At 44.8% G+C, this 25,905-nt stretch overlaps 2 protein-coding genes across 3 annotated transcripts in view; both read right to left on the minus strand.

The window, feature by feature from the left end:
* Window positions 1–8,144: 8,144 nt before the first annotated feature.
* LOC118365211 (WAS/WASL-interacting protein family member 2-like) lies at window positions 8,145–15,932 on the minus strand. Its single transcript, XM_035747227.2, has 8 exons — window positions 15,648–15,932; window positions 14,761–14,881; window positions 13,605–13,737; window positions 13,242–13,352; window positions 11,990–12,676; window positions 11,391–11,588; window positions 10,834–10,935; window positions 8,145–10,669 (listed from the first exon to the last, which is right to left on the minus strand). The coding sequence occupies exons 2-8, from the start codon at window positions 14,818–14,820 to the stop codon at window positions 10,629–10,631; spliced, it is 1,332 nt and encodes a 443-aa protein (XP_035603120.1). The 5' UTR covers window positions 14,821–14,881; window positions 15,648–15,932; the 3' UTR covers window positions 8,145–10,628.
* A 5,148-nt stretch (window positions 15,933–21,080) lies between these two features.
* Window positions 21,081–25,905, minus strand: part of LOC118365761 (junction plakoglobin-like) — an 80,637-nt gene continuing 75,812 nt past the window's right edge. For both annotated transcript variants that reach the window (XM_052490725.1, XM_052490726.1), the window contains exons 13-16: window positions 25,118–25,239; window positions 24,323–24,365; window positions 22,330–22,479; window positions 21,081–22,237 (exon numbers count right to left, since the gene is read on the minus strand). In XM_052490725.1, coding sequence (XP_052346685.1) covers window positions 22,343–22,479; window positions 24,323–24,365; window positions 25,118–25,239 — 302 coding nt within the window. In that variant the 3' untranslated portion in view covers window positions 21,081–22,237; window positions 22,330–22,342. The remainder of the gene's footprint in view (window positions 22,238–22,329; window positions 22,480–24,322; window positions 24,366–25,117; window positions 25,240–25,905) is intronic.

The raw sequence follows: 25,905 nt of genomic DNA on the forward strand, positions 1-25,905 counted from the left end.
CATGGTCACACCTTGTCCATAAACTGCTTACAGGGTAAAACCAATATGAGAGGGCTTTTCATTTTGTGCCGATATGGGATATACATTTTGTCCTATCATGATTGAATGGTCCCCGACCATATACCCTAGACATTCACCTGAGTGACCCATACACTGAGAAGTCCTTGTGTGTATTAGGTATGTTGTGAAATTGTTAAATATTACTTGTTAGATATTGCTGCACTTTCAGAACTAGAAGCACAAGCATTTCGCTACACCCGCAATAACATCTGCTAAACACGTGTGTGACAAATTCAAATCAAATTTGTTACTCCCTTCCCCTGAAACACCTACGCTGGTCCCCTGTTGTGACCATTTCCACAAGCATCTCTATGCAGTCAGACCTGTGATTATTTTGTGCCACCAGGGCCACAATTTTCCCCCTCTCTGATTGTCCAAGTGTGACCCCTCCCCATGGGTTACTGCAGCTCGTGTTGCCAGCACTACCACGACCTGGGTGGGGGCACCCCACTGGAATTTCCACCGGCTAGGCACAAGGTTGTTAAGGTTCTCATTAGCAGCTGTGACAAATGTATTTTATGTTACGCTCACCCATCCGGGGGCTTTGGCTTTGTAAGGCCAGGCAGGCTCAGAATCTTGAGTGGGCGGTGCTTCTTTAGTGGGTCTCTGACTGCATATTTCTGCCTTGGCTTATTGCCGTAGGCCTATAAAACACATCTAAGTAAAGGAATGGAATTAAGAATATATAAATATATGGACGGGCAATGTCAGAGCAGGCATAGACAGATACAGTAGATAGAATGCAGTATATACAAATGAGATGAGTGACATTAAGGTGACGAGTGTGCCATTTAATAAAATGGCTAATGTATTCAAGTCTGTGTATGTAGGCTGCAGTCTCTCTGTGCTAGTGATGGCTATTTAACAGTCTGATGGCCTTGAGATATAAGCTGTTTCTCAGTCTCGGTCCCAGCACCTGTACTGACCTCGCAAACTGGATGATAGCGGGGTGAACAGGCAGTGGCTCAAGTGTTTTGTCCTTGATGATCTATCTGGCCTTCCTGTGACATCGGGTGCTGTAGGTGTACTGGAGGGCAGGTAGTTTGCCCCCTAGCGATGCGTTGTAAAGACCGCACCACCCTCTGGAGAGCCCTACGGTTGTGGGTGGTGTAGCAGTGATTACAGCCCAACTGGATGCTCACTTGTGCATCTATAAAGGTTTGTGAGGGTTTTAGGTGACACGCCACATTTCTTCAGCCTCTTTTCAGCTTCTCCACTGGTGTCCCTTTGATGTGGATCGAGGGGTGCTCCCTCTGCTGTTTCCTGAAGTCCACGAACATCTCCTTTGTTTTGTTGACGTTGAGCGAGATTATTTTCCTGACACCACACTCCCAGAGCCCTCACCCCCTCCCTGTAGGCTGTCTCGTCATTGTTGGTAGTCAAGCCTACTATTGTTGTCTTCTGCAAACTTGATGATTGAGTTGGAGGCGTACATCGTCACGCAGTCATGGGTGAACAGGGAGTACAGGAGGTGGCTGTGCAAACACTCTTGTGTGGCCCCACCCGGGTACTATAGTGTTGGGTACTATAGTGTTGAACGCTGAGCTATAGTCAACGAACAGCATTCTTAAATAGGTAGTCATCTTGTCCAGACGGGATAGGGCAGCATGCAGTGTGATGGCGATTGCATCGTCTGTGGATCTATTTTGGCGGTAAGCAAATTGGAGTGGGTTTAGGGCAGGCCTGGGCAATTATTTTCCATGGAGGGCCACATTCAAATATATTTTTGCCATCGCAGGCCAGAATCATATTACAGGATTATACATGTGTATGACTGTGTTGACAGATATATCTACTGTAAATCACATCCAGATATGCTACTTCACTTTTTTAACATGCCCCGAAATAAACCACATCCATGTTCACCTTTTGGTAGGTATTTTCCTTATTAATAAACATGCAATGAACTACACGGAGGGAAAAGTACACATGCATTCAGCACCATGGACAGAACTCTTGTTAACGGGTATGCACAAAAACAAAAAGAGCTCAACATTACATTTAAACTACTCAATCAGTGTAAGTCTCTGATGGGCATTGACTAGAGCAGTGAAGTCAGGTATCGTTTCTGATGTCGCTATGCGCAGGATTGCTGAGAGGTGAGAGTCAGTAAGAGATGATCTGTGCCTTGACTTGTTATATTTCATCACTGAAAAACTGTGGCTGTTCACATACATAGGTTGACCCAAACAATACAAACATCTTCTGAGCATGACTCCTAATCGTTGGAAAGTATTGTTCATCGAGAGATGCGTAGAACCTCGTCAGTGACGTTGTTTTGAAGAATTCTCCAATCACTGTGTCAGACTGAAGAGCAATAAGCTCAAGTTGCAGGTCAGTGGGAGCGTTATCCACATTGAAGGTGAAAGGAAAGGAAACCAACAGCATGTCATTTACCAACATTTTGAAATCCTCAAAAACAATGAAAGCACGCAGCAGCGTGGTCATCTGATAGGGAACAGACTGGTAGTGTCAGAAGGTGGATGAGATTGTTGGCTTCTACTTGGCGGGTCAGGAAGAGTAATTTTCCCTTGAAGGCTATACATCTGCATCCGATGTACAAAAAGGCCAAAATACACCCTATATTCATGAGATAGAAATTGCGCAAAAAATAGACATCTACTATTTGTAACTGTGACGTGTGTGTCAGCCTGTCAGTCACTGTCTGTCCTCGTGCAGTTGTAATTTATAGTGCCTTCAAAATAAATACCCCACAAGCGGTGGGATTTAAATCTGAAACTATCTGCCGCCATTGTCGCAACCCCTATTACCAGCCTGTTCAACCTCTCTTTCATATCGTCTGAGATCCCCAAGGATTGGAAAGCTGCCGCAGTCATCCCCCTCTTCAAAGGGGGAGACACCCTGGACCCAAACTGCTATAGACCTATATCCATCCTGCCCTGCCTATCTAAGGTCTTCGAAAGCCAAGTCAACAAACAGGTCACTGACCATCTCGAATCCCACCGTACCTTCTCCGCTGTGCAATCTGGTTTCCGAGCCGGTCACGGGTGCACCTCAGCCACACTCAAGGTACTAAATGATATCATAACCGCCATCGATAAAAGACAGTACTGTGCAGCCGTCTTCATCGACCTCGCCAAGGCTTTCGACTCTGTCAATCACCAAATTCTTATCGGCAGACTCAACAGCCTCGGTTTTCGGATGACTGCCTTGCCTGGTTCACCAATTACTTTGCAGACAGAGTTCAGTGTGTCAAATCAGAGGGCATGCTTCCGGTAAGTCTCTATGGGGGTGCCACAGGGTTCAATTCTCGGGCCGACTCTTTTCTCTGTATATATCAATGATGTTGCTCTTGCTGCGGGCGATTCCCTGATCCACCTCTATGCAGACGACACCATTCTATATACTTTCGGCCCGTCATTGGACACTGTGCTATCCAACCTCCAAACGAGCTTCAATGCCATACAGCACTCCTTCCGTGGCCTCCAACTGCTCTTAAACGCGAGTAAAACCAAATGCATGCTTTTCAAATCGCTGCCTGCACCCGCATGCCCGACTAGCATCACCACCCTGGATGGTTCCAACCTTGAATATGTGGACATCTATAAGTACCTAGGTGTCTGGCTAGACTGCAAACTCTCCTTCCAGACTCACATCAAACATCTCCAATCAAAAATCAAATCCAGAGTCGGCTTTCTATTCCGCAACAAAGCCTCCTTCACTCACGCTGCCAAGCTTACCCTAGTAAAACTGACTATCCTACCGATCCTCGACCGCGATGTCATCTACAAAATGGCTTCCAACACTCTACTCAGCAAACTGGATGCAGTCTACCACAGTGCCATCCGTTTTGTCACTAAAGCACCTTATACCACCCACCACTGCGACTTGTATGCTCTAGTCGGCTGGCCCTCACTACATATTCGCGCCAGACCCACTGGCTCCAGGTCATCTACAAGTCCATGCTAGGTAAAGCTCCGCCTTATCTCAGTTCACTGGTCACGATGGCAACACCCATCCGTAGCACGCGCTCCAGCAGGTGTATCTCACTGATCATCCCTAAAGCCAACACCTCATTTGGCCGCCTTTCGTTCCAGTACTCTGCTGCCTGTGACTGGAACGAATTGCAAAATCGCTGAAGTTGGAGACTTTTATCTCCCTCTCCAACTTCAAACATCAGCTATCCGAGCAGTTCGCTGCAGCTGTACATAGTCTATAGGTAAATAGCTCACCCTTTTTCACCTACCTCATTCCCATACTGTTTTTATACTGTTTTTATTTATTTACTTTTCTGCTCTTTTGCACACCAATATCTCTACCTGTACATGCCCATCTGATCATTTATCACTCCAGTGTTAATCTGCAAAATTGTATTATTCGCCTACCTCCTCATGCCTTTTGCACACATTGTATATAGACTGCCCATTTTTTCTACTGTGTTATTGACTTGCTAATTGTTTACTCCATGTGTAACTCTGTGTTGTCTGTTCACACTGCTATGCTTTATCTTGGCCAGGTCGCAGTTGCAAATGAGAACTTGTTCTCAACTAGCCTACCTGGTTAAATAAAGGTGAAATAAATAAAATAAAAATTACACAAAGGCGAGTATTCATTGGGCTTTTAATTTGAACAACAAATACGTTTTTCAAAACTTTACCCTCGAAAATTATTCATGTGATCTAAGCATGATTCCGCAGGCGGTATTGAATCAGGTCGCGGGCCGTGTATGGACCGGTGCGAAAATGTCAGAATACCCCCCTTCGCGTGAACGCGCACGCACTCAATTCATTGCAGCGACTTGCTTGCTAGTTGAGATTTCTGATCACGTTAAGCTGTGTTTAATTTGATTTCAATTCCGGGTTGATCGCGAGGGAGGCACCAGTAATGTCTGCAGTCTTCGGTTTGGCTATTTGTTTCAAGTGTATTAATGTATAAATAAATCTATTTTCCAAAATTCGCCAGAATATTGAAAACGGACTTTTTATTATTATTATTGTTTTAAAAACTTCTAAAATGTGCCTTTAGAGGAAATGCAATTCAATACTAATCTTTAAAACAAAAGCAATTTAGGTCAAAATAGTTCATATTGAACAAAGGAAATAGAAGGACCAACAGTACAGTTAGATAGCAATAAAAACTGTACCAGAATAAGTTAGAGGGAAAACAAAAAGAAATGGAGGAACTTATTCAAGAAAAATCAAGTGTAATATATTATAAAAATACAGCAAACTGGATGGAATATGGGGAAAAAATATTATTTAAATCTTCACCATAGAAATGATACCAAAAATAATTGACTGAAACTTGTTACAAAATGGAGCAAGCCATGATTCACCAAACCATATTTTCAAACAGGAAGCAAAGTACTTTAAAGCATGTGTTCATTTCAGTCTCCTCCATCTCCACTAACCAAAGTTAAATTGTATGGATTTTTCTTTCTATTAATAATGTCAAATGAACATCTGTACAAAGACTCATGTGAAGGCCAAATGATGATGCAATTACAGCCTTTAAGCCTGTGAAAAATCCAGGGATGGATGGCAGACCCTTTTTCGATGTACTCTTGAGGACCGTTTTCACCACTCCTATAAAAATGGTAGATTATCAGATACTTAACAAGGTCGTCTGATTTCATAACTACTTAAAACAGGACCCAAGTGATAAATATAAAGATGCAGTCCATTGAAAAAAGTACAGGTCCCTTTACACTTCAGTGTTGTGATGCAAACATTCTGGCAAAATGCATAGAATTAAAAAGATAGTCAGATATTATTAATCCTAATCAGTTTTTTTGTTAACATTTTTTTACATGGACGAGATTGGTGGTAATAAGTCATAAGTACTGGACACAATACAATGGGTTAAAGTTATGTGCAGTACCAGTCAAAAGTTTAGACACACCTACTCATTCCAGTGTTTCTCTTTGTTACTATTTTCTACATTGTAGAATAAGAGTGAAAACATCAAAACTATGAAATTACACATATGGAATGTAGTAACTAAAAAAAGTGATAAATCAAAATAGATTTTATATGAGATTCTTCAAAGTAGCCACCCTTTGCCAAAGTGTGCAAAGCATTCCCTCAACCAACTTCGAGGTAGCCACCTGCAATGCATTTCAATTAACAGGTGTGCCTTGTTAAAAGTACATTTGTGGAATTTATTTCCTTCTTAATGTGTTTGAGCCAATCAGTTGTGTTGAGACAAGGTAGGGTGGTATACAGAAGATGGACCTATTTGGTAAAAGACAAAGTGCATATTATGGCAGGAACAGCTCAAATAAGCAAAGAGAAATGACAGTCCATCATGACTTGAAAACATGAAGATCAGTCAATGCGGAACATTTCAAGAACTTTCATATTTTATTCAAGTGCAGTCGCAAAAACCATCAAGCGCTATGATGAAACTGGCTCTCATGAGGACCACCACAGGAAAGGAAGACCCAATTATTAATTATACAAAATTCTTGCAACCAACGGGGATGTTTATATACAGGGCGTTAGGAAAGTATTCAGACCCCTCGACTTTGTTACATTACAGCCTTATAAATCATTTATTTAATCAATATGAAAATAAGGCTTTAACCTAACAAAGTGTGGGGGGGAATCAAGGGGTCTGAATACTTTCTGAATGCACTCTATATGGGGGATACAACCATGCCAGCTCTGCAGATTTAGCTGCAGAGACAGAATCATTTGATCATTTGTTTTGGTACTGTCCATATGTACCTTGGTTTTTGGACACCAGTTCAAAAATGGCTGAAGAATTTTAACATTTACATGGAGGGAACTCTGAAAATAGCACTGCTGGGTGATTTCAAAAGTATAATAATAATAATAATAATAATAACAACTTTACCTAATATTTCTTTAAAATGTACAATCTGTAGAAACTATGAGAATAGAAAAGGTTCAGAACTTTTGTGAAACATCACAGCAATCAAAACTGGATGGTGTTAAGAGATGGGGGATGGGGTTAAGGTGGGACTAAATATAAGATTAGGCCTGGCTCACAGTCTGCGTTCCAATTGATCCCAAAGGTGTTCGATTGGGTTGAGGTCAGGGCTCTGTGCAGGCCTGCCAAGTTCTTCCACACCGATCTCAACAAACCATTTCTGCATGAACCTCACTTTGTGCAAGAGGGCATTGTCATGCTCAAAAGGGTAAGGGCCTTCCCCAAACTGTTGCCACAAAGTTAGAAGCACAGTGTTAAGATTTCCCTTCACTGGAACTAAGGGGCCTAGCCTGAACCATGAAAAACAGCCCCAGACCATTATTTCTCCTCCACCAAACTTTAGTTGGCACTATGCATTGGGGCAGGTAGCGTTCTCCTGGCATCTGCCAAACCCAGAGTCGTCCATCGGACAGCCAGATGAAAGGTGCTTCATCACTCCAGAGAACGTGCTTCCACTGCTCCAGAGTCCATTGGTGGCGAGCTTTACACCACTCCAGCCGACGCTTGGAATTGCACATGGTGATCTTAGGCTTGTGTGTGGCTCCTCAGCAATGTTCCCGACAGATAGTTCTTGTGCTGACGTTACTTCCAGAGGCAGTTTGGAACTCGGTAGTGAGTGTTGCAACCTAGTATAGACAATTTTTATGCACTTCAGCACTTGGCAGTCCCGCTCTGTGAGCTTGTGTGGCCTACCAGTTCGCAGGTGAGCCGTTGTTGCTGCTAGACTTTTCCTCTTCACAGTAACAGCGCCTAGGTGACCGGGGCAGCTCTAGCAGGGCAGAAAGGTGGCATCCTATATAAGCTCTTCAGTAATGCCATTCTACTGCTAATGTTTTGCTGTGGAGATTGCATGGCTGTGCACTCGATATTAGACACCTGTCAGCAATAGGTGTGGCTGAAATAGCCGAAGCCACTAATTAGACGGGGTGTCCACATACTTGTGCATATAGTGTTAAAGCTAAGTGTTATTGCCTATTAGATTACACCAATTTGGGGAACATAAAAGGAAACATTCTTTAAAATGATGCAGACAATTGCATTGTAGCTTCCATCAATCTACCCACTAAAAGAAAACTGATGTAATTGTGTAATGTGGGTGAACTTATCTTTTCAACCAAAGCCGGTGGCACATTATTGCATCCTGTCAATAATAACAGATGACAAGGGACTAGACAGAGACAGGAAAAGTTTACTTGTTTCCATCAGTGACATTTTAAATTGGTACAACATGTCTGACGCAGAAGGGTGAAATGTACAGAAGGAACCAGGGCCTGGATTAAACCAAGTATGAACTGGAGGGACGAGAAGAAGACACGAACAAGGAGGTTCTCTCAATGTGAGTGCATACTGCTCCTGTTGAAATGGCCACACAGGCCCTCTGACACAGAGAGGGAATATCTAAATAACGACAGAAGGCAAGAGAAAGACATATGGAAATACTAACAGTTCGTCACTGGTTTCTGACAAAAGCCTGCCGTCATCTATCCCAGTTTTATTCACTATATTACAAGCTTTATACATATTAACATGTAGAATTGCTATGACTACCGTTTTACCCATATGAGGTGTATACACTTAATGATTAGTTTAGCTTTTTTTTTTTAACACATCCTGAATTGACTTACAGTGAATGCGTATGATAAGGCAAAAGACCAGCAAAGGGTTGAAATAAAGAGAGAATAGCGAGTGACAGTTTAAGGGGGGTTCTGTCACAATGAGGAATAAGACTAACCCGACAAAACAAACAATAGGAACCAATCACAAGTACCAGCCTTAAAGGTTCACGCCCTTGGGTAACAATGTGCATTTGTTTCAGGCTTGTGGTCAAGTGCATTAAGCAAAGAAAAATGTATGGACTACATTACATAAATGTTATTCTGGAAATCAAGTCGATTTGTATTTTTTCTTTCAAAAAGACAATGTAGACAACTATGCCTGAGATGAAGAACCTGGCTGTTAAATCACTAGGTTGTCCATTCAACCCTCAGCAGAAGAGCTCAAAATTGGTACACAGACACAGGTCTGCACTGCCCTCTCGCTCAACATTGGCGAAATCCATAATACACAACTGCTTTTTGTTTTTAAATTACAAGTTGAAGGGGGTACAGCCTCACAACCATGTAACTCCCACGTCTCCTTATGGGAAAAACAAAATACTGCCACCAAGTGGCTATTGTGGGTATCAACATGTGAAATCAGCAGGATAAGGTTTGTATTTGAAAGCTTCCATTTACTTACCCCACAACATAATCCCCCATCAATTTTGAACAATAAACTTTTTAAGTATTTTAGTGTCAATGTAATGGTGCAGCATCCAATGCATTTGAAAAGCTCTGTCATTTTAAGCTTTATTTTACCTTTATTTAACTAGGCAAGTCAGTTAAGAACAAATTCTTATTTTCAATGACGGCCTAGGAACAGTGGGTTAACGGCCTGTTCAGGGGCAGAACGACAGATTTGTACCTTGTCAGCTCGGGGGTTTGGACTAGTAACGCTCTAACCACTAGGCTGCCCTGCCGCCCCGGCTAGGGAGCTAGTGGGGTTGTAGTGTTGAGTTAGTTCAGCAACCCAGACTAGTGTTTAAAGGCATAATAAGCTTCTGCTTTGCATTTAGGACAACTAACAAGCCCACCTTTGTGCATTTTGTCAAGACAAGACACTCTGAAAAATGAAAAACAACATGCGTCTATCTGGTTAGTCTTTTTCTGCACAGAGGAAGGGAGGGAGAGCTTCCTTGCTGCAAGATCCCATACATGTGCACTATCATTCTCAACAGGATGACTTTTTCCACAAACCAACGATTGTCACAGGTGTTGATTACTGCCAACCATCACCGAGAACATATGGAACTATTGCTTTTGTCAGTCCATCATTCCAACCAGTCATAAGAGAACCCCATGACAAGCCTTGCAGCAGGGAGACAGGAGGGGGGATATGAGCTGTTCCGAGTTCAGTTCGGACTGAGTTGGCACTTTTGGAAAGAACCTCTTATCTTCTCCAGTTCTCTGTTCCACAAACCGTATACCTGAGGGAACTTTCAAACAGTTGCAGTTCCCTCCATCGGCAAGAGGTGCAGTGGTCCCCAAAAGTCACTCACCTTTAGACACTTAGGACCAGGCTGTAGAGTCACCGCCGTTAGGACCAGGCTGTAGAGTCACCGCCGTTAGGACCAGGCTGTTAGGACCAGTCACTGGTTTCTTCTGACTGGTGTTCTCCCGTTTGATGGTGATGTGGGCTCTCACAGTGCATACTCTGTGACATGGAGCCCGTGTGGTAAGGATATGAATGTCTATCATAACGGTGTCATAGTGTTCCCCATCCACACACGAGCCTGGAAACACTATGAATGGGTAAGTATGCCTTTGTGATTAAACAGGGAAAGTTCACCCACGCGGACACAGGCTGGGAATGGCATAAGTAAGCTGCCAAACTCCACCTTCAAATGGAGTGAGACTGCCATAGAAAACAATTCCTGGGCTATTTTCAAGGGCGAGCGTGTGAGTGAATGGTTGTGGAGCTTAAGTGAAATGTTGTCAAATGAGAAGCATGTACATGTTATATGCTGTAGGTTCCATGTGAGAAAGTTGTGTGTGTGTGTGTGTGTGTGTGTAACCCTTGTCTCCTGTACACTAGAAGTGACGGAGTCTCAGTGTTCACCTTCCCACAGGTGGTGCAGGAGGAGCTCCCCTCATCACTGCCAAAGAAACCAAAAAACTGTTACAATAAACTATAGGCCTATGGGGAAAACATTGATATTCCTTTCATGTATAAAAAATAAAAAAATTAAAAAGTACTCTGCACCAGAAAATCTGTGTTACTTATTGGCATGTTGCGTCACACTGATAAGTGAGCCCTCACCTCTGTTGGCTTTGCTGGGGTAGATCTTGGTGAAGTGCCGGTACTCCTCTGGAGCAGGGAAGTCATCCAGAGGGTGGAAAGAATACTTGGACTCAAAGTCATCTGTAGGGAGAGAAGGTTAGGAAGATCCGTTCAGGTCAGGAGTGGTGGTCAAGGCCATTGAGGGGCAAATGGGAAGGAGAGGATAGAAAGAACAGTAGGGAAGAGTGAAGTGTCAGTCGTTCCCTTTTGTATTGATCCAAATTGTTCCACCCGAAGGAGCCATGGATCAAGTGCCCTGAAGCACGAGAGATTAATCAGCTCTCACAAATAAAATAAAAGTGTATATAACAAATATATATTTTTAAGTCAGTTTACCCTTTACCCAACTCAAATTCAAACTCCGATGCATAGTTTCCCATTCTCTTTCACAGATCCAATACTTATGTGGACTGCAACATTTTATACATTCCAAAAGACTCCGAAGTAGATTAATAACCAACTCTCATTTTGTTAGTCAATTTAGAGGGAAACCAAATTTGAGGTCAGGTGATGCTGTATGGGGGAAGAAGACTCACCTACGAAGGAGCGGGAAATGGAGGTGTGTCCATTGCGGATAGGTGGGGGAGGGGGCGGGGGTGCGGCAGGGGTACGGGAGGGAGGAGGGGGGGGCTTGCCACGGCTATAAGGCTCTGAAGGGCTACCTCTGTAGGGGGGTGGTGGAGGGGGGGCATCCCGACCACCGTTTCGTTGACTCGACCCAGGCGGGGGTGGAGCTGTACAGAAAACGAACGGTACAGTCATTAAGGACCAATAGAGAAGCCACACTGGCTACCCATCAGTCATTACAATACAACAGTAAGACAGGAACGCTATAAAAACACTGTAGGCCTGTCGTGACACGCCACTGTCCTGACTGTAGCGCCACGCCTTGCCACACCACTTTTTCTACACTTGTTTAAAATGTCTACACTAATAAACAATCACCCCTCCTCGCTTGCCTCACATTATGATAGGTGATTGACAAGAGGAGATAGAGGTTAAACGAGGTAAAGCAAGAATTGTGACACAGCACAGTGAGAAAAATATTTAGAACTTAATGGACTTGAAATGGGACTGGCCCTAACCCAGCTCCATTACAGGTAAAGGAACAAGGAGAGCACTAGTAGCAACACACCTGCTCCTCTACCGGGGGGCTCACGGACTGGAGGGGGTGGGCGTCCGCCTGGCGGGGAGGGGGAGGGAGGCGGGGGTGGTGCTTGCCCACGAGTTGGAGTGTGTCCAGGTCCGGGCGACGGCTTCTTGCTGAGGGAGTTGTGTCTCTGAGGTAGCTCCGGGGCGGCTTCGTTAACCGGGCTGGAGGGGCCGTTGGTCATGGGCTGGCGGTACGGGGGAGGAGGTGGACCCAGAGAGGAGGAAGAGGAGGATGCAGAGGAGCCCCCTGACGTCAGGGGCCGGCGGTTGTTGTTGGGAGAAGGGGGTGGAGGAGGGGCGCTGTTGCGGGCCGGCACCGGGGATGTCCCCCTCTGTCCTGGCGTGGGAGGGAGGGGCTTCTCCCGGTTGTAGGAGGGGGCGGGTGGTGGCGCCTTCTGAGTTGGGGCAGGGGGTGCGTTGCCCCGGCGAGAGAAAGGGGGAGGAGGTGGAGGGGCGGAGGAGCTGTGCTTCATGCCACTGTTAGGGCTGCCTCCGCTGAGGGGGCGGGAGAGGTCAGGGAGGGAGGGCCTCTGGGATCGGGAGTGCTCCGGGGGAGAGGCCTGTTGGGCTGAGCAGTCTGTGTTGTCCTGGCGAACAGCGGGTCCGGGGGGACGAGGAGCAGCGGGGCGAGTGCCAGGAGGCGTCAGGGCTGACCTGCCAACCGAACCATCTGCACCAACAACAAAAAAACACCCCAAAAAAGTCATCAGCAATTCATATGAAGATGTATAAATTCATGAACAGAGAAACATTAGGACATTTCTCAGTCCAGAGTTACTACAGAACAGAAATGTATTGTTATGTTGTTTTATTCATCATAATCCATTTTCTAATATTTTCTCCCTGACAGAGGGTCTTTCTTATGATGAAATCTAAGACTAATGCAGACGTGCAGGTTAGGGAACTCATTATTGTGAATCAGAAAATCTCCTTCAGCCATGCCTGTCAGATCTATTTACAGCCCTTCCCTCTGACAACACTGAAACCTGACGTGCCCCATCTAAGCAGTCAAAGACCAGTGCTCACTTTCCAACCAATTGCAATCGTGCTTTGACGAAGAAGCTTGCTACCAAACTTGTCAGAGATAAATGTAACGGAAGGGAATTAAATTGCTGGATTAAACCTTCTTCTTCAACACAAGTTTGACAGACCACTCATTCGGCGGTCCAGATTGTTTTGGGAAATCTTTGTAGGTGACACCATTAGTAAAAACAGATTAGATATTAAATACTTGCCTCCGACTGGTCTCAATTTAGGCACACCTGCCTGGAAAAGACCTCCCATCGGCTGAATGACCCCTGACGAGCCTCCTCCGCCTACATTACTAACGCCATCTCCTTTAGGATCTGGACAGGGAAGAAAACAAGGTTAAATGACATACATTACAATATTAACCTATTATATGTATAATTACACTCATGGTCTCCCATTCCACTCCTGTGAAATAAGCCTTGACCCCCAGAGTGTGTGCTCCATGCACGACCCTAGCATCATCAGTTCTGTGCTTCTTACTTCCATCCAATCAGATTAGTCAGTAAAACACCACCAGAATAGTAGGTCTGAGACAAGGGTGAACCTTAGTGGTGCCGTGGCCTTACTTTCTAAGATGGGCGCGCTCCTGTCATTTACCACGCCGACCTTCTTCAGCTTGGCCCCTTTGTGGATGTCCCCGAGCAGGGCTCCTCTGCCTTTGGCCTCATCTCGGTTGAGCTTAGGTGGGGTGGTGTTGGCCTGCAAGGGGGGAGGGGAAGAGAGAGAGAGCGCGTTTCCTCTAGTTAGCTCAGCATAGCACACTTTATGCTACCGTAGAACAGACCAGAGTACACAACCCAATTTCTCGTGGACAGACTACATAAACAGTAAAGTAGATCTGTCATGATACCACGGGATGTGTATGATAACGAGCAGCATTAGTTTGGGGGCTTTGGACAAATCACGATTTCAGAGGAGTCTTTCGAAATTGGGATGGGCCATTCGGCCCATAGACTTGGTATAACGAGCCAAGATACATACATAGCCTGACAGGTAACAGCTTGCAGAAAGCCATGTCACAGTTGGTGCAAGGGAATTAGCCGGGTAGAACGTGTCCTCGAGGGGCTACAGCACAAATACATTTTTAGAAGATTTATATTTTGTGAGTCCTTCACATCAAGTCATTAATTAGTTGTCCATTATATAAATCCATATCGTTATGCAGCCCCGTCTGCAGAGGCCTGGTCGGTTGACTGCTGATTATGTGAATGACTGTGTGTAAAAAAAAATGTTTTTTTTTGAGGACGATTACATGAGCAAGCAGCGCTAATCACCAGAAGCGCTCTGTATGTCCCGAATGGCACCCTATTCATTAAATAGTGCACTACTTTTGTCCAGAGCCTTATGGGCCCTGGTCAAAAGCAGTGCACTATTAAAGCGAATAGGGTGCCATTTGAGACACACCCTCTGATTGGGTTTGGCAGGGAAAGGATAGCACATACAATCACAGGCCACGAGGAGAGCTCATTTCAGATTTCAGTAGTGTGATCTCTGAACAAGGTACAAATTCAGCTTCACAAGACCAGTGAAAAGGGGATCTGAGAGTTGTCAAGTTGGTTACAACTAATTTATGTGAACTACACTAGAGCTAGGCCTACATCATGGCTCATACCATTAAATATGTCCCTATCATTTGTTTGACAGATACAGTTCGCTATTAGATCCACACAGTTCCACAGGAAACATTTTGCATCCAGGTGACACTTTGCATACTCGTCTTACCTGGCTGAGGGTGGGGGGTGGAGGGGGGCCTCCAGGGGGTGGAGGGGGAGGAATGGGCATCCTGACCTGCTCAACAAGTCTTGTGATGGCCTGGGGTCTCAGATACAAACTCAGTCACCACCTGCAATAAACGCAGAAAAACATATTTCAGTCTTATCTAGCATGAATTTGTCAACTAGTATAGTTCGCTAAGTAGAAGTGGTTCACTTTGATTTGATTGTTTCCCTTGCAATAAATTATATTTTAAACCACGCAGCTAGCCATCTAATAAACGTTAACATACTGGTTTCATGTGACGTTCCTGATGACGTCTTCACTTCGTTAGCAAGTTGGCCTATCTAGCTACCTAGTTATGCTAGCAGAGGGCTAACGTTGGGTCAGTGCTGCTGTGTAATGGAAATGAGCCGACTGTAGATAGCGTTAAGTCATCCAACAGTGTGACGTCTCCAAATAAACCTGGTCTTCGGTAGCTAGATCAGATTAGCCAATAGTTAGCATAAATCGGTTGACTAACGTTAGGTAGCAAGCTCACAAATTTAACGTTAGCTAGCTAACCAATTAGCATACAAACTTGAAGCCATTGCGGCGGACCTTCAGCAAAATGATAAGCTAACTCAATACATAACAGCTCAACTAGCTAACCATCTTGTAGTAAAGTATGGCTACAATACACCCTAACAACGTTCGCTATGAATCTCAGCTATATCGTACATGGCGCGAACTCATCATGGCTATCATGTTTGGCTAATGTTCATGGCTATCATGTTAGCTAACTACAGGATCTGTTGCGAGCTAACTACCTGGGTTAGCTTGCAATAGTTGGCAACCTTTGCAAATTAGCTTAATTAGGCGAATTGCTAGCGAGATTGCTTCAGAATGCAACTTACTGGAGTTTCTTAGCAGCCCATTCGTTTGATATTTGACGTTTTAACTCATATTAGTTTCTTCGTTCTCGGTAGTTCCTTCATCTCAAGTGTATTAATAAGTTTCAAGCTGGCCATTGATATTTCACTCCTGCATGCACGCACACGCCCCTTCACTTGCAGCAGAGAAGATGGAAGTGTGCAGACGGATAATGCCCACAGATGGTAAAGAAAGCGAGACACCCCACTCCCTATTTTTTCGAGTCGGGGCTGGCACCACGGTGGTCTAACTATTGCCCCCGCCCCGCGGAGGTGGAGCCCCCAGAAACGTAACATCTTTCTAGGACAGGGAGGGGGCAATAGGGCACTAATGAGCGGTTCCAGGAAGTGAATTCTCAATAAAATCACCCGTTGTGATAAATATTATCGATAGCAATATTACTGTACAACGTACAATTCGTATGTTGATGTAGTGCCCATTGGTTAAGAATATTTCAAACTCTGTCTTGAGAAGTCATGTCTTTACCGTCACTTTCATGCCACAAAGAGCACAAAATAACTACACGTACCATGAGCCCTGAGGTCTGTATCGTCAGAACACGTCACTTTACAGAGAACGATAGAGGCCTCTAATGGCCAAAAGGCCATATTCGCATGGCCAGCGCCATTGAGGGCTTCCACCATGCTTCTGCTATTTTAAAGTAGTCATAGTAGTCAACTGGGTGGGGACTCCTAAGGGTTGTTGTTGCCTCAATGGTGCTGCCCATGCTGTCACCGACTATAATGGCACCGATATAAAGATGAGTCCTCTATCTATCTCCATGAATATTTTTTAACTAATTTTCCATCTATGGACTGAACATACTCTCCTGCAACCCACTTCACCCAATGTGGTATTGATCTGCTAGTTTTTATACTTGAACTGGAACCCCCTTCAGAAGCTAGCCAGCTAACTACCTACTAGCTAGTAGTCAGTTAGCCACTGCTAGCGGTCATCACCGTTAACTCGGACAACTGCCAGCCTCAGCCCGTCAACTCCTGCCAGCCGGCACAGCGCGATATCAACCCAGAGCATATCGGACTGCTTTTCTCTACCACATCTCCGGATTCCTACCACAAGCTCTGAACCATTACTCCGGATCATTGCAGCTAGCTAGCTGCTATCCGAGTGGCTACTACTGGCTAACATCTCTGTCCCGAAGCAAGCACCAGTTAGCCTGGAGCTAGCCTCTTGCTAGGCCCGTCTCCCGGCTAGCCGAAGAAATCCATTAGATAATTCCTGGGCTTCAATGCCTCTTTTGCCAATTGTCCGGGACCCTTTGCTGCCTACACGGAGCCCCGCCGATCCATCACGACTGGTCTGCCGACATAACCGTTCGAGGGGGTTTCAACAGGCTTTCACTTTGCAACGTCCCCCCGAGGCCCATCTGCTAGCCTGCTGCTTTCCCCAGCCCGCTAGCTGTCTGAATCGCCGTGCCGCCAGCTTGCCTAGCTACTCACTGGACCATATGATCACTCGGCTACACATGCCTCTCCCTAATGTCAATATGCCTTGTCTTTTGCTGTTTTGGGTAGTAATTTTTGTCTTATTTCACTGTAGAGCCTCCAGCCCTGCTCACAATGCCTTAGCTAGCACTTATGTTCCATGCGGTAAAATGGTGCCCCTAGAGACAAAACTTCTCTCATTGTCACTCAATGCCTAGGCTTACTAATGCCTTGTCTGTACATTTCGCCTTGAATCTATTCTTCCGCTCCCAGAAACCTGCTCATTTTACTCTCTGTTCCGAATGCACCAGACAACCAGTTATTTTAGCCCTTCAGTACTCTTATCCTACTCCTCCTCTTCCTCTGGTGACGTTGAGGTTAACCCAGGCCCTGCAGCCCCCAGCATCACTTCCATTCCCCAGGCGCTCTCATTTGTTGACTTCTGTAACTGTAAAAGCATTGTTTTCATGCATGTTAACATTAGAAACCCTGGTGCCCAACTGGGCAAGAGGACAAGTACATTAGAGTGTCTAGTTTGGGAAATAGATCCCTCACAAGTCCTCAACTGGCAGCTTCATTAAATAATACATGCAAAACACCAGTCTCAACGTCAACCGCGAAGAGGCGACTCTGAGATTCTAGGCAGAGTTCCTCTGTCCAGTGCCTGTTTTCTTTTGCCCATCTTAATCTTTTATTTTTATTGGCCAGGTTTTGCTCACCTGAGTTAGAGTATATCATGATAAGCTGTAGACCACACTATCTACCTAGAAAGTTTTCATCTGTATTTTTCGTAGCTGTCTACATACCACCACAGACCAATGCTGGCACAAAAACCGCACTCAATTTTATTTATTTATTTCACCTTTATTTAACCAGGTAGGCTAGTTGAGAACAAGTTCTCATTTACAACTGCGACCTGGCCAAGACAAAGCAAAGCAATGCGACACAAACAACAACACAGAGTTACACATGGAATCAACAAACATACAGTCAATAACACAATAGGAAATAAGTATACATACAGTGTGTGCATAAGCAAACAGGAAACCGTTTTACCTACTTTTTATCAGCATGTTAAATGTGCATCCAGAAGGGAAAAAATTCTCGACCACTTTTACTCCACACACAGAGACACATACAAAGTTCTCCCTTGCCCTCCATTTGGCAAATCTGACCATAATTCTATTCTCCTGATTCCTGCTTACAAGCAGATATTCAAGCAGGAAGCACCAGTGACTACTTTTTAAAAAAGTGGTCAGATGAGGCAGATGCTAAACTACAGGACTGTTTTGCTAGCACAGACTGGAATATGTTCCGGGATTCTTCCGATGGCATTGATGAGTACACCACATCAGTCACTGGCTTTATCAATAGGAGCATTGAGGAAATGCCCCCATAGTGACTCTATGTACATACCCTGATCAGAAGCCATGGATTACTACAGGCAACATTCGCACTGAGCTAAAGCGTAGAGCTGCCGCTTTCAAGGAGCGGGACTCTAATCCAGAAGTTTATAAGAAATCCCGCTATGCCCTCCGAAGAACCATCAAACAGGCGAAGTGTCAATACAGGACTAAGAATGTCAGAATAATAGTAGAGAGAATGATTTATTCCAGCTTTTATTTATTTTTTAATTTTTAATTTTAAGAATGTGAATTGTCAGAATAATAGCAAAGAGAATGATTTATTTATTTCATCACATTCCCAGTGGGTTAGAAGTTTACATACACTCAATTAGTATTTGGTAGCATTGCCTTTAAATTGTTTAACTTGGGTCAAATGTTTCGGGTAGCCTTCCACAAGCTTCCCACAATAAGATGGGTGGATTTTGGCCCATTCCTCCTGACAGAGCTGGTGTAACTGAGTCAGGTTTGTAGGCCTCCTTGCTCGCACACGATTTTTCAATTCTGCCCACAATTTTTCTATAGGATTGAGGTCAGGGCTTTGTCATGGCCACTCCAATACCTTGCCTTTGTTGTCCTTAAGCCATTTTGCCACAACTTGTGGCAAAGACCCATTTGCGACCAAGCTTTATCTTCCTGACTGATGTCTTGAGATGTTGCTTCAATATATCCACATCATTTTCCTACCTCATGATGCCATCTATTTTTTGAAGTGCACCAGTCCCTCCTGCAGCAAAGCACCCCCACAACATGATGCTGCCTGTGTTTCACAGTTGGGATGGTGTTCTTTGGCTTGCAAGTCTCCCCCTTTTTCCTCCAAACATAATGATGGTCATTACTGCCAAACAGTTCTATTTTTGTTTCATCAGACCAGAGGACATTTCTCCAAAAAGTAACCGTAGTTAGTTGTTTTTATGGCGGTTTTGGAGCAGGGGCTTCTTCCTTGCTGAGTGGTCTTTCAGGTTATGTCGAAATAGGATTCAATTTACAGTGGATATAGATACTTTTGTACCTGTTTCCTCCAGCGTCTTCACAAGGTCCTTTGCTGTTGTTCTGGGATTGATTTTCACTTTTCGCACCAAAGTACATTCATCTCTAGGAGACATAACGCGTCTCCTTCCTGAGCAGTATGACGGCTGCGTGGTCCCATGGTGTTTATACTTGTGTACTATTGTTTGTACAGATGAACGTGGTACCTTCAGGCATTTGGAAATTTCTCCCGAGGATGAACCAGACTTGTGGAGGTCAAATACATTTTTTCTGAGGTCTTGGCTGATTTCTTTTGATTTTCCCATGATGTCAAGCAAAGAGGCACTGAGTTTGAAGGTAGGCCTTGAAATACATTCACAGGTACACCTCCAGTTGACTCAAATTATGTCAACCTATCAGAAGCTTCTAAAGCCATGACATAATTTTTTGGAATTTTCCAAGCTGTTTAAAGGCACGGTCAACTTAATGTATGTAAATTCTGACCCACTGGAATTGTGATACAGTGAATTATAAGTGAAATAATCCGTCTGTAAACAATTGTTGGAAGATGACTTGTGTCATGCACAAAGTAGATGGCCAAGCTTCCTGACATCCAAGACCTCTGTACCAGGTGATGTCAGAGGAAGGTCCTAAAAATTGTCAAAGAATACAGCCACCCTAGTCAGAGACTGCTCTCTCTGCTACCGCACGGCAAGCGGTTCCCGGAGCGCTAAGTCTAGGTCCAAGAGGCTTCTAAACAGCTTCTACCCCCAAGCCATAAGATTCCTGAACATCTATTCAAATGGCTACCCAGACTATTTGCATCCCCCCCTTCTGTGCTGCTGCTACTCTCTGTTATTATCTATGTGTATTCACTTTAATAACTCTACCTACATGTACATATTTTTGGTTAAGGACTTGTAATTATGTATTTCACCTGTTGTATGAGGCGCATGTGACAAATACAATTTGATTTGATTTGAGATGGAAACGTCAGACATCCTGCCCAGTGAATTACCACAACAGTCACTTGGTGGCAGTAGGCCTATACTGTATGAAGTCGGGAGACAGACACACAACCACTGGCTGCCTCCGTTCTCTTATGTTATCCCAGAAATCCTATCCCTATAATCAATGCTGAATCTCTACCTTCTCTTTATACACTTTATTTCATACTTATCTCTTTTTTGTATGGCTCTCTTAGCACATGTGACGCACAATAATGGCGGTTACATTGGAGCCGTGACCCGGATCCGATTCAATGGCGCCGTTTCAAGCTGTGGGTGAGTTTATCCGGTACGATCTCCCTCTGTTACATGCACAGATGAATAGGGGTTAGTTATCAGCATATTCATCATAAGTTTTGGGCTGTTATTACTATTTGAAACCCGAATGTGGTACTGCGAGGGCAGATTCCCTGCCTCTTAGGGACACATGGGGGCGCTGTGAGACAGAGTTTCCTTTGGATTCTTCACCGCCAGGCTGCAGTGGTTTCAAAGGCTGGAGTTCGGGCCTTGCTTGACTGACAGTGGGTGAAAGCAATAATGACCTCAAGGCTAAATAAGATCCAATTAGCCACACAAATACACAGGAGACAGGCTAGTTAATATAGTTTGTTTATTTGGAAAAAAGTTTCAAACTAAAAATGTTCTGTAAAAATGCATATTCATAGTGTTCATTTCCCCTTCATTCATATGGTACTACTCTCTTATCAACATCATCCTTCGATCATCCCTCGTCTTTCTTTGCCTTTTCTATCGTTTGGTAGGTAGGAATGTGCAGCGGGGTCGCTATGGAACACACACTCTACAAACAACAGGATCACGATTACTGCTTCCCCCCCCCACACAACCCCCCCACCCAATCAAAATAGAAAATAAAAAGAAAGCTATATGATTATCATCGTCACAAAATAAATCTCTTTGGCATACACCCCCTGCCTCTTACCTCAGTAAAACACACTCCCAATCCTCCTCCCCCAAAACCCCAGGAACCAAGACAAAATCAAAAACATCTTCCATAACAACGCACATACTTTGTGGAAACATCAGCTGTAGTAGCTGTAAAAGGGTGCGGGCCTGCCAGACATGACGTTTTTTGGATCGTACACACATTTTTATGTTGAAGCACAATGTATTAGTCCACGATGCATATCTGTTGGTGAGCAAAACCGGTCCACAGGAACAGAGGGTGCACCAACCGCACCAGCTGAAGTTGTGGTCCAGTATGCTTGGGAGACCACTCGACTGGGAGAGAGTGGTTGTGGACAAACCTTCCCCGGGGGGGAACCTCAAGCCCAGCAGCAGTCTGGATCATGGACTGGGGGCGGATAGACAGCACTGCTGGGCCTGAGCACTCATTACGTGATGAATAGGATTTCTTGTCAGAACTCAATGTTACTGGTTATTGTCGAGGACTACTGTATGTGGCTCTGCATACCGCCATGTAAATTATACGCATGACGAAAATGTAAAAAAATGTGCAAGGTAAATATGCAAGGAAACGCCTAAAACCAACACAGCATCTGAAAGTTAAAGTTCAATTTCCCGCCACATTAACTGTAACAAAGCAACTTTTCATTTTGAGGAACACTAAATTCTTTTTTTTCTTTTTTTTCTTACATTTTTCTTGTGTTTTCTGACAACAGCCCCTGATTGGCCAATGTCTCCCCATGAAATAGGAGTTTCCCTTTGTGAAATCCTCGTTCAGCTGACCCTCCATGGTGTTCATGCCAATTTCACTCCTTCCATTTTGTGCCTTCAATGGAAGAGGCAGTTATTTAGACATAAGTCATGTTTCATGCGTGTCTTAAAATGTTGCAATTATGGTATGTTGAGGTATTCACTGACCTTGCACTGTGTGTTAGAGTGGCTCTGGGTAGGCCTGTCGGGGATCGTAGGCCATCTCAGGCATGTACTGCTCATGCATCTCCGCTTCCAGTGGCATCCCGTCCATGCCCAGGTCAGAGTAGCCGTAGGGGGGGTAGCCTCCATCCAGCTCTGAGGGGAAGGAGGGCGAGAGAGATGAGAGAAATATAGAATTCACAGGCCAACAGAGAGGCAAGCTCATCTGGTGGATTGACACTGACAGACGGTGTGCAGGCATCCAAATTATTAGACAGGCAGTCAGAAAGGGGCTTTGCTCCCATCAGCAGGCGTTTTCCTGTGACAGATGGATAGAAGAGCAGGAATAACAATCTCTTCACCTTCACCTCTATTCTATTAATGCTATTTCATACCCTGTTTAATAATGTGAGCACTGCAATATGGATAAAGCGTCAGCAGCGAAAGGACGGATGGTGACTAATGTACCACACACGCGCACGCACGCACACACACACACTGGGGGATATAGGAGGGATAGAGTTCAGAATTATAATTAAAGATATTGAGATGAGGAGGATTTACTGTATGCAGAGAGAGGGATGGACGAGAGGAGAGGAAGACAGAGTGGAGATTCGCAACTAGGACATGTGACAGAGGCCTGAAGCTTAGCTGGAGAAAGACGCCGTATGACTGCAAAGAGATAAAGTAGTGACCGATAGAGCTAGGGGGAAAAAACAAAAGATAAATTCACCAGATAGAGAGAGTGCCGGTGTTTTCTGTAGAGGAGAAGTGTTACGCAATCACAGGAAGGCGGGAGGGAGCATTAGCCGAGCAGTGGAAAAGAGAGAGTGTGTGTCAACTCGGCAGCGTGTGTGTGTGTGTGAGAGAGAGAGCGGGATAGAGTGCGGGAGATCGCTTGACGATGATAGATGGCCAGTTAATGGAAATGTAAATGACATGGAAATGTGACCAGAGGGGAAATAGATAGATACCTCTGTGAATTTAATTCCATCCCAGATGACAGCACCCCTCCTCCCTCCTTTCCCCCCTCTCCAGGGCATGGAGGGAGCAGACACATCAGAGAGAAACACACACACACATGAACGGACATGAATGCACGCACGCGCACACACCCACACTCTCCGCAGTGTGGCCGGGGGGCCGAGTACATTGTATAAACAGCAGGGGTCCCCCACACTCCCTGGGGTCTGATGGACTGCTGAGGGGAAAAGGACAAGACCTGGCTCCGGCTTTCTATAGACACGTGTCTCTCGTTTCCCTCCTCTCTGATGCTCACTACTGTGTGTGTATGTGTACGCGTGTATATGAGAGAGAAACTCAATTATTTGTTTTTTAAATTTTCTTCCACTCATGTTCAAGTAAGTGTTTGAGTGTGTGCGTGACTAGTGAGATGAGGGCAGACTTTGCTGTGACATTGCTTGCGCGTTGACTTAATGAACACCCTCTGGCACACACAGTCCACTGTCACTCGTCACAGCCACTAACAGGAAACCAATCAAGTGACACTTAACCTAAATGTGGTCTGATGCTGGTGTATGTGTGTGCTTGTCAATCCATTTCAATCCGTGTGTGTCAATCCATCTCTGCCTCTCTCTCTTCTGGTCTGCAATCTAACTCGCTCTTGCCTTTTTTGGGGGGGGTGAAACGCAGTAGTGTAATGTAAGATGTTCATTGCAGTAGTATAATTAAGCATTAAGGCCTGAGGAGGTGTGGTATGTGGCTGATGCACCATGGCGAAGGGCTGTCAGACATTAGCCGCGGTGTGTTGGCCATATACCGCAAAACCCCCAAGGTGCTATTATAAACTGGTTACCAACACAATTAGACCAGTAAATAGTAAATAGTTGTTATACCCATGGTATACAGTCTGATATACCACGGCTTTCAGTCAATCAGCATTCAGGGCTTGAACCACCTGGTTTATAATCTAGCATAGTAAACAATAGTGTTGTACATTGGTGTATTGTACTGTAAGATAGGACTGGTCCACACTCACCATCCGCCAAGTATGCAGCTTGCATGGGTACAGCATTGTGGGCCTGGCGAGAAAGAGAGAGGTTGAGAAATATTCATGTAAAGCTGTACCATTCTAGCTTCAAAACACGATACTTTCACCGATCCCCTTCTAAAAAAAAACCGACAGAGGCAGACGTTGACTTTACACCTGGTGCCCACGACGCTCAGTCATTAAATCTATCCCTTTGGAGGTCGATACTTCCTCATGGTGGATGTAGTGTAAACAGTATACCTGTCTGCTTTGGGCCTCCCTGTCTCCTTTCCCCTTGACAACCTGATGAGTCAGCAGGTTCCCGGCTCGATGTGATTGATTCACACCTGGGCCAGATCCGCCACTAATCCAATCGGTGAGCCTCGATAGTGGTAATTATCCAATGAGCTTTGGGAGCCTGTGGCGAAGTGTGGTGCTCGGAGATACTTAGCGCATTAGGCATGCCGGTTTTGAAATCATGTTCAAACACTAGATATAGTTAGTTGTCGGCGATTCATTCTTATAGTAATGCAAGCATGGAAGGTAAACGCACAGATTGTTTACTGAGTAGTATCGATTGTGTCGTAGTGTGGCGTGTATTTTGATTTCGCTACAGTTCTTCCCTGAAGCAATGACTGACCTGAGAAATATTGGATTGGTTCAAAGCAATGCCAGGGTGGAGGCCAGTCAAGCCCCTATAGACAACTGAGATTAACCTTAAAGGTGTTCAAACAGGGCCAGCCACTACTGATCCTTGTACTGGTCGCTCCCAGGCTATAGGCGGCGTCAGAGGCAGAGGCTTACCATCTCCCAGGCCGCAGGGTCATGTTTGAACAGTGAGTGGGTGAGCTCCACGGACACACGCTTCCTGTAGTCGGAACTCTTGTCCTCCGAGATACGGAAGAGAACGGCTGCCGCATAGGTGGCTGTGAGGGAGAGGTGTGGGGAGAGACATGGAAAAAGGGAGTGGGGGAAAGAGGGCGGGAGAGAAGAAGGAAGAGATATCAAGAGGTTGTTTGTCATTGCCTCTATGCTACGACAGTTATGATGAGTACTCAAAATGCTAATGGGGTACATTGAGAAACATTGAGAAAGTGAGATGGGCAGAGAGAGGTGGGAGGCAGAGATATAGAGAGATTTAAAGAGACAGAGAGTCATGTTTGATTAGTCAGCACACATTATTAAAAGGAGATGGAGAGAGCCCAGGGGGAGATAGAGAAAGAGGTCATATTTGTTTGTAAGAGGTCTGTGTGCATATGCTTGTGAGAGAGAGAGAGAGAGAGAGAGAGAGAGAGAGAGAGAGAGAGAGAGAGAGAGAGAGAGAGAGAGAGAGAGAGAGATAAAATAAATAAAGTGTGGCTTACGGTGTGTTTGTTTCTGAATACTTGTGCGTACACTCTTAGAAAAAAAGGTTTTCCAAAAGGATTCTTCGGTTGTCCCCATAGTAGAACCCTTTTTGGTTCCAGGTAGAACCCTTTTGTGTTCCACGTAGAACCCTCTGTGGAAAGGGTTCTACATGGATTTCAAAAGGGTTCTACCTGGATCCAAACGGGTGCTACCCGGTACCAAAAAAGGTTCAACAAAGGGTTTTC

The sequence above is a fragment of the Oncorhynchus keta genome, chromosome 32 (assembly GCF_023373465.1).
Source record: "Oncorhynchus keta strain PuntledgeMale-10-30-2019 chromosome 32, Oket_V2, whole genome shotgun sequence".
NCBI lineage: Eukaryota > Metazoa > Chordata > Actinopteri > Salmoniformes > Salmonidae > Oncorhynchus > Oncorhynchus keta.

What these genes read in the sequence shown, in the direction of transcription:
- LOC118365211 (XM_035747227.2), bottom strand. Translation starts at nt 14,820, where the DNA reads ATGCCCATTCCTCCCCCTCCACCCCCTGGAGGCCCCCCTCCACCCCCC. An exon ending in CACCCCCCACCCTCAGCCAG is followed by an intron (nt 13,738 to 14,760) that starts GTAAGACGAGTA and finishes CCCCCCTTGCAG; the next exon opens with GCCAACACCACCCCACCTAA. An exon ending in TAAATTGAGACCAGTCGGAG is followed by an intron (nt 12,677 to 13,241) that starts GCAAGTATTTAA and finishes TTGTTGGTGCAG; the next exon opens with ATGGTTCGGTTGGCAGGTCA.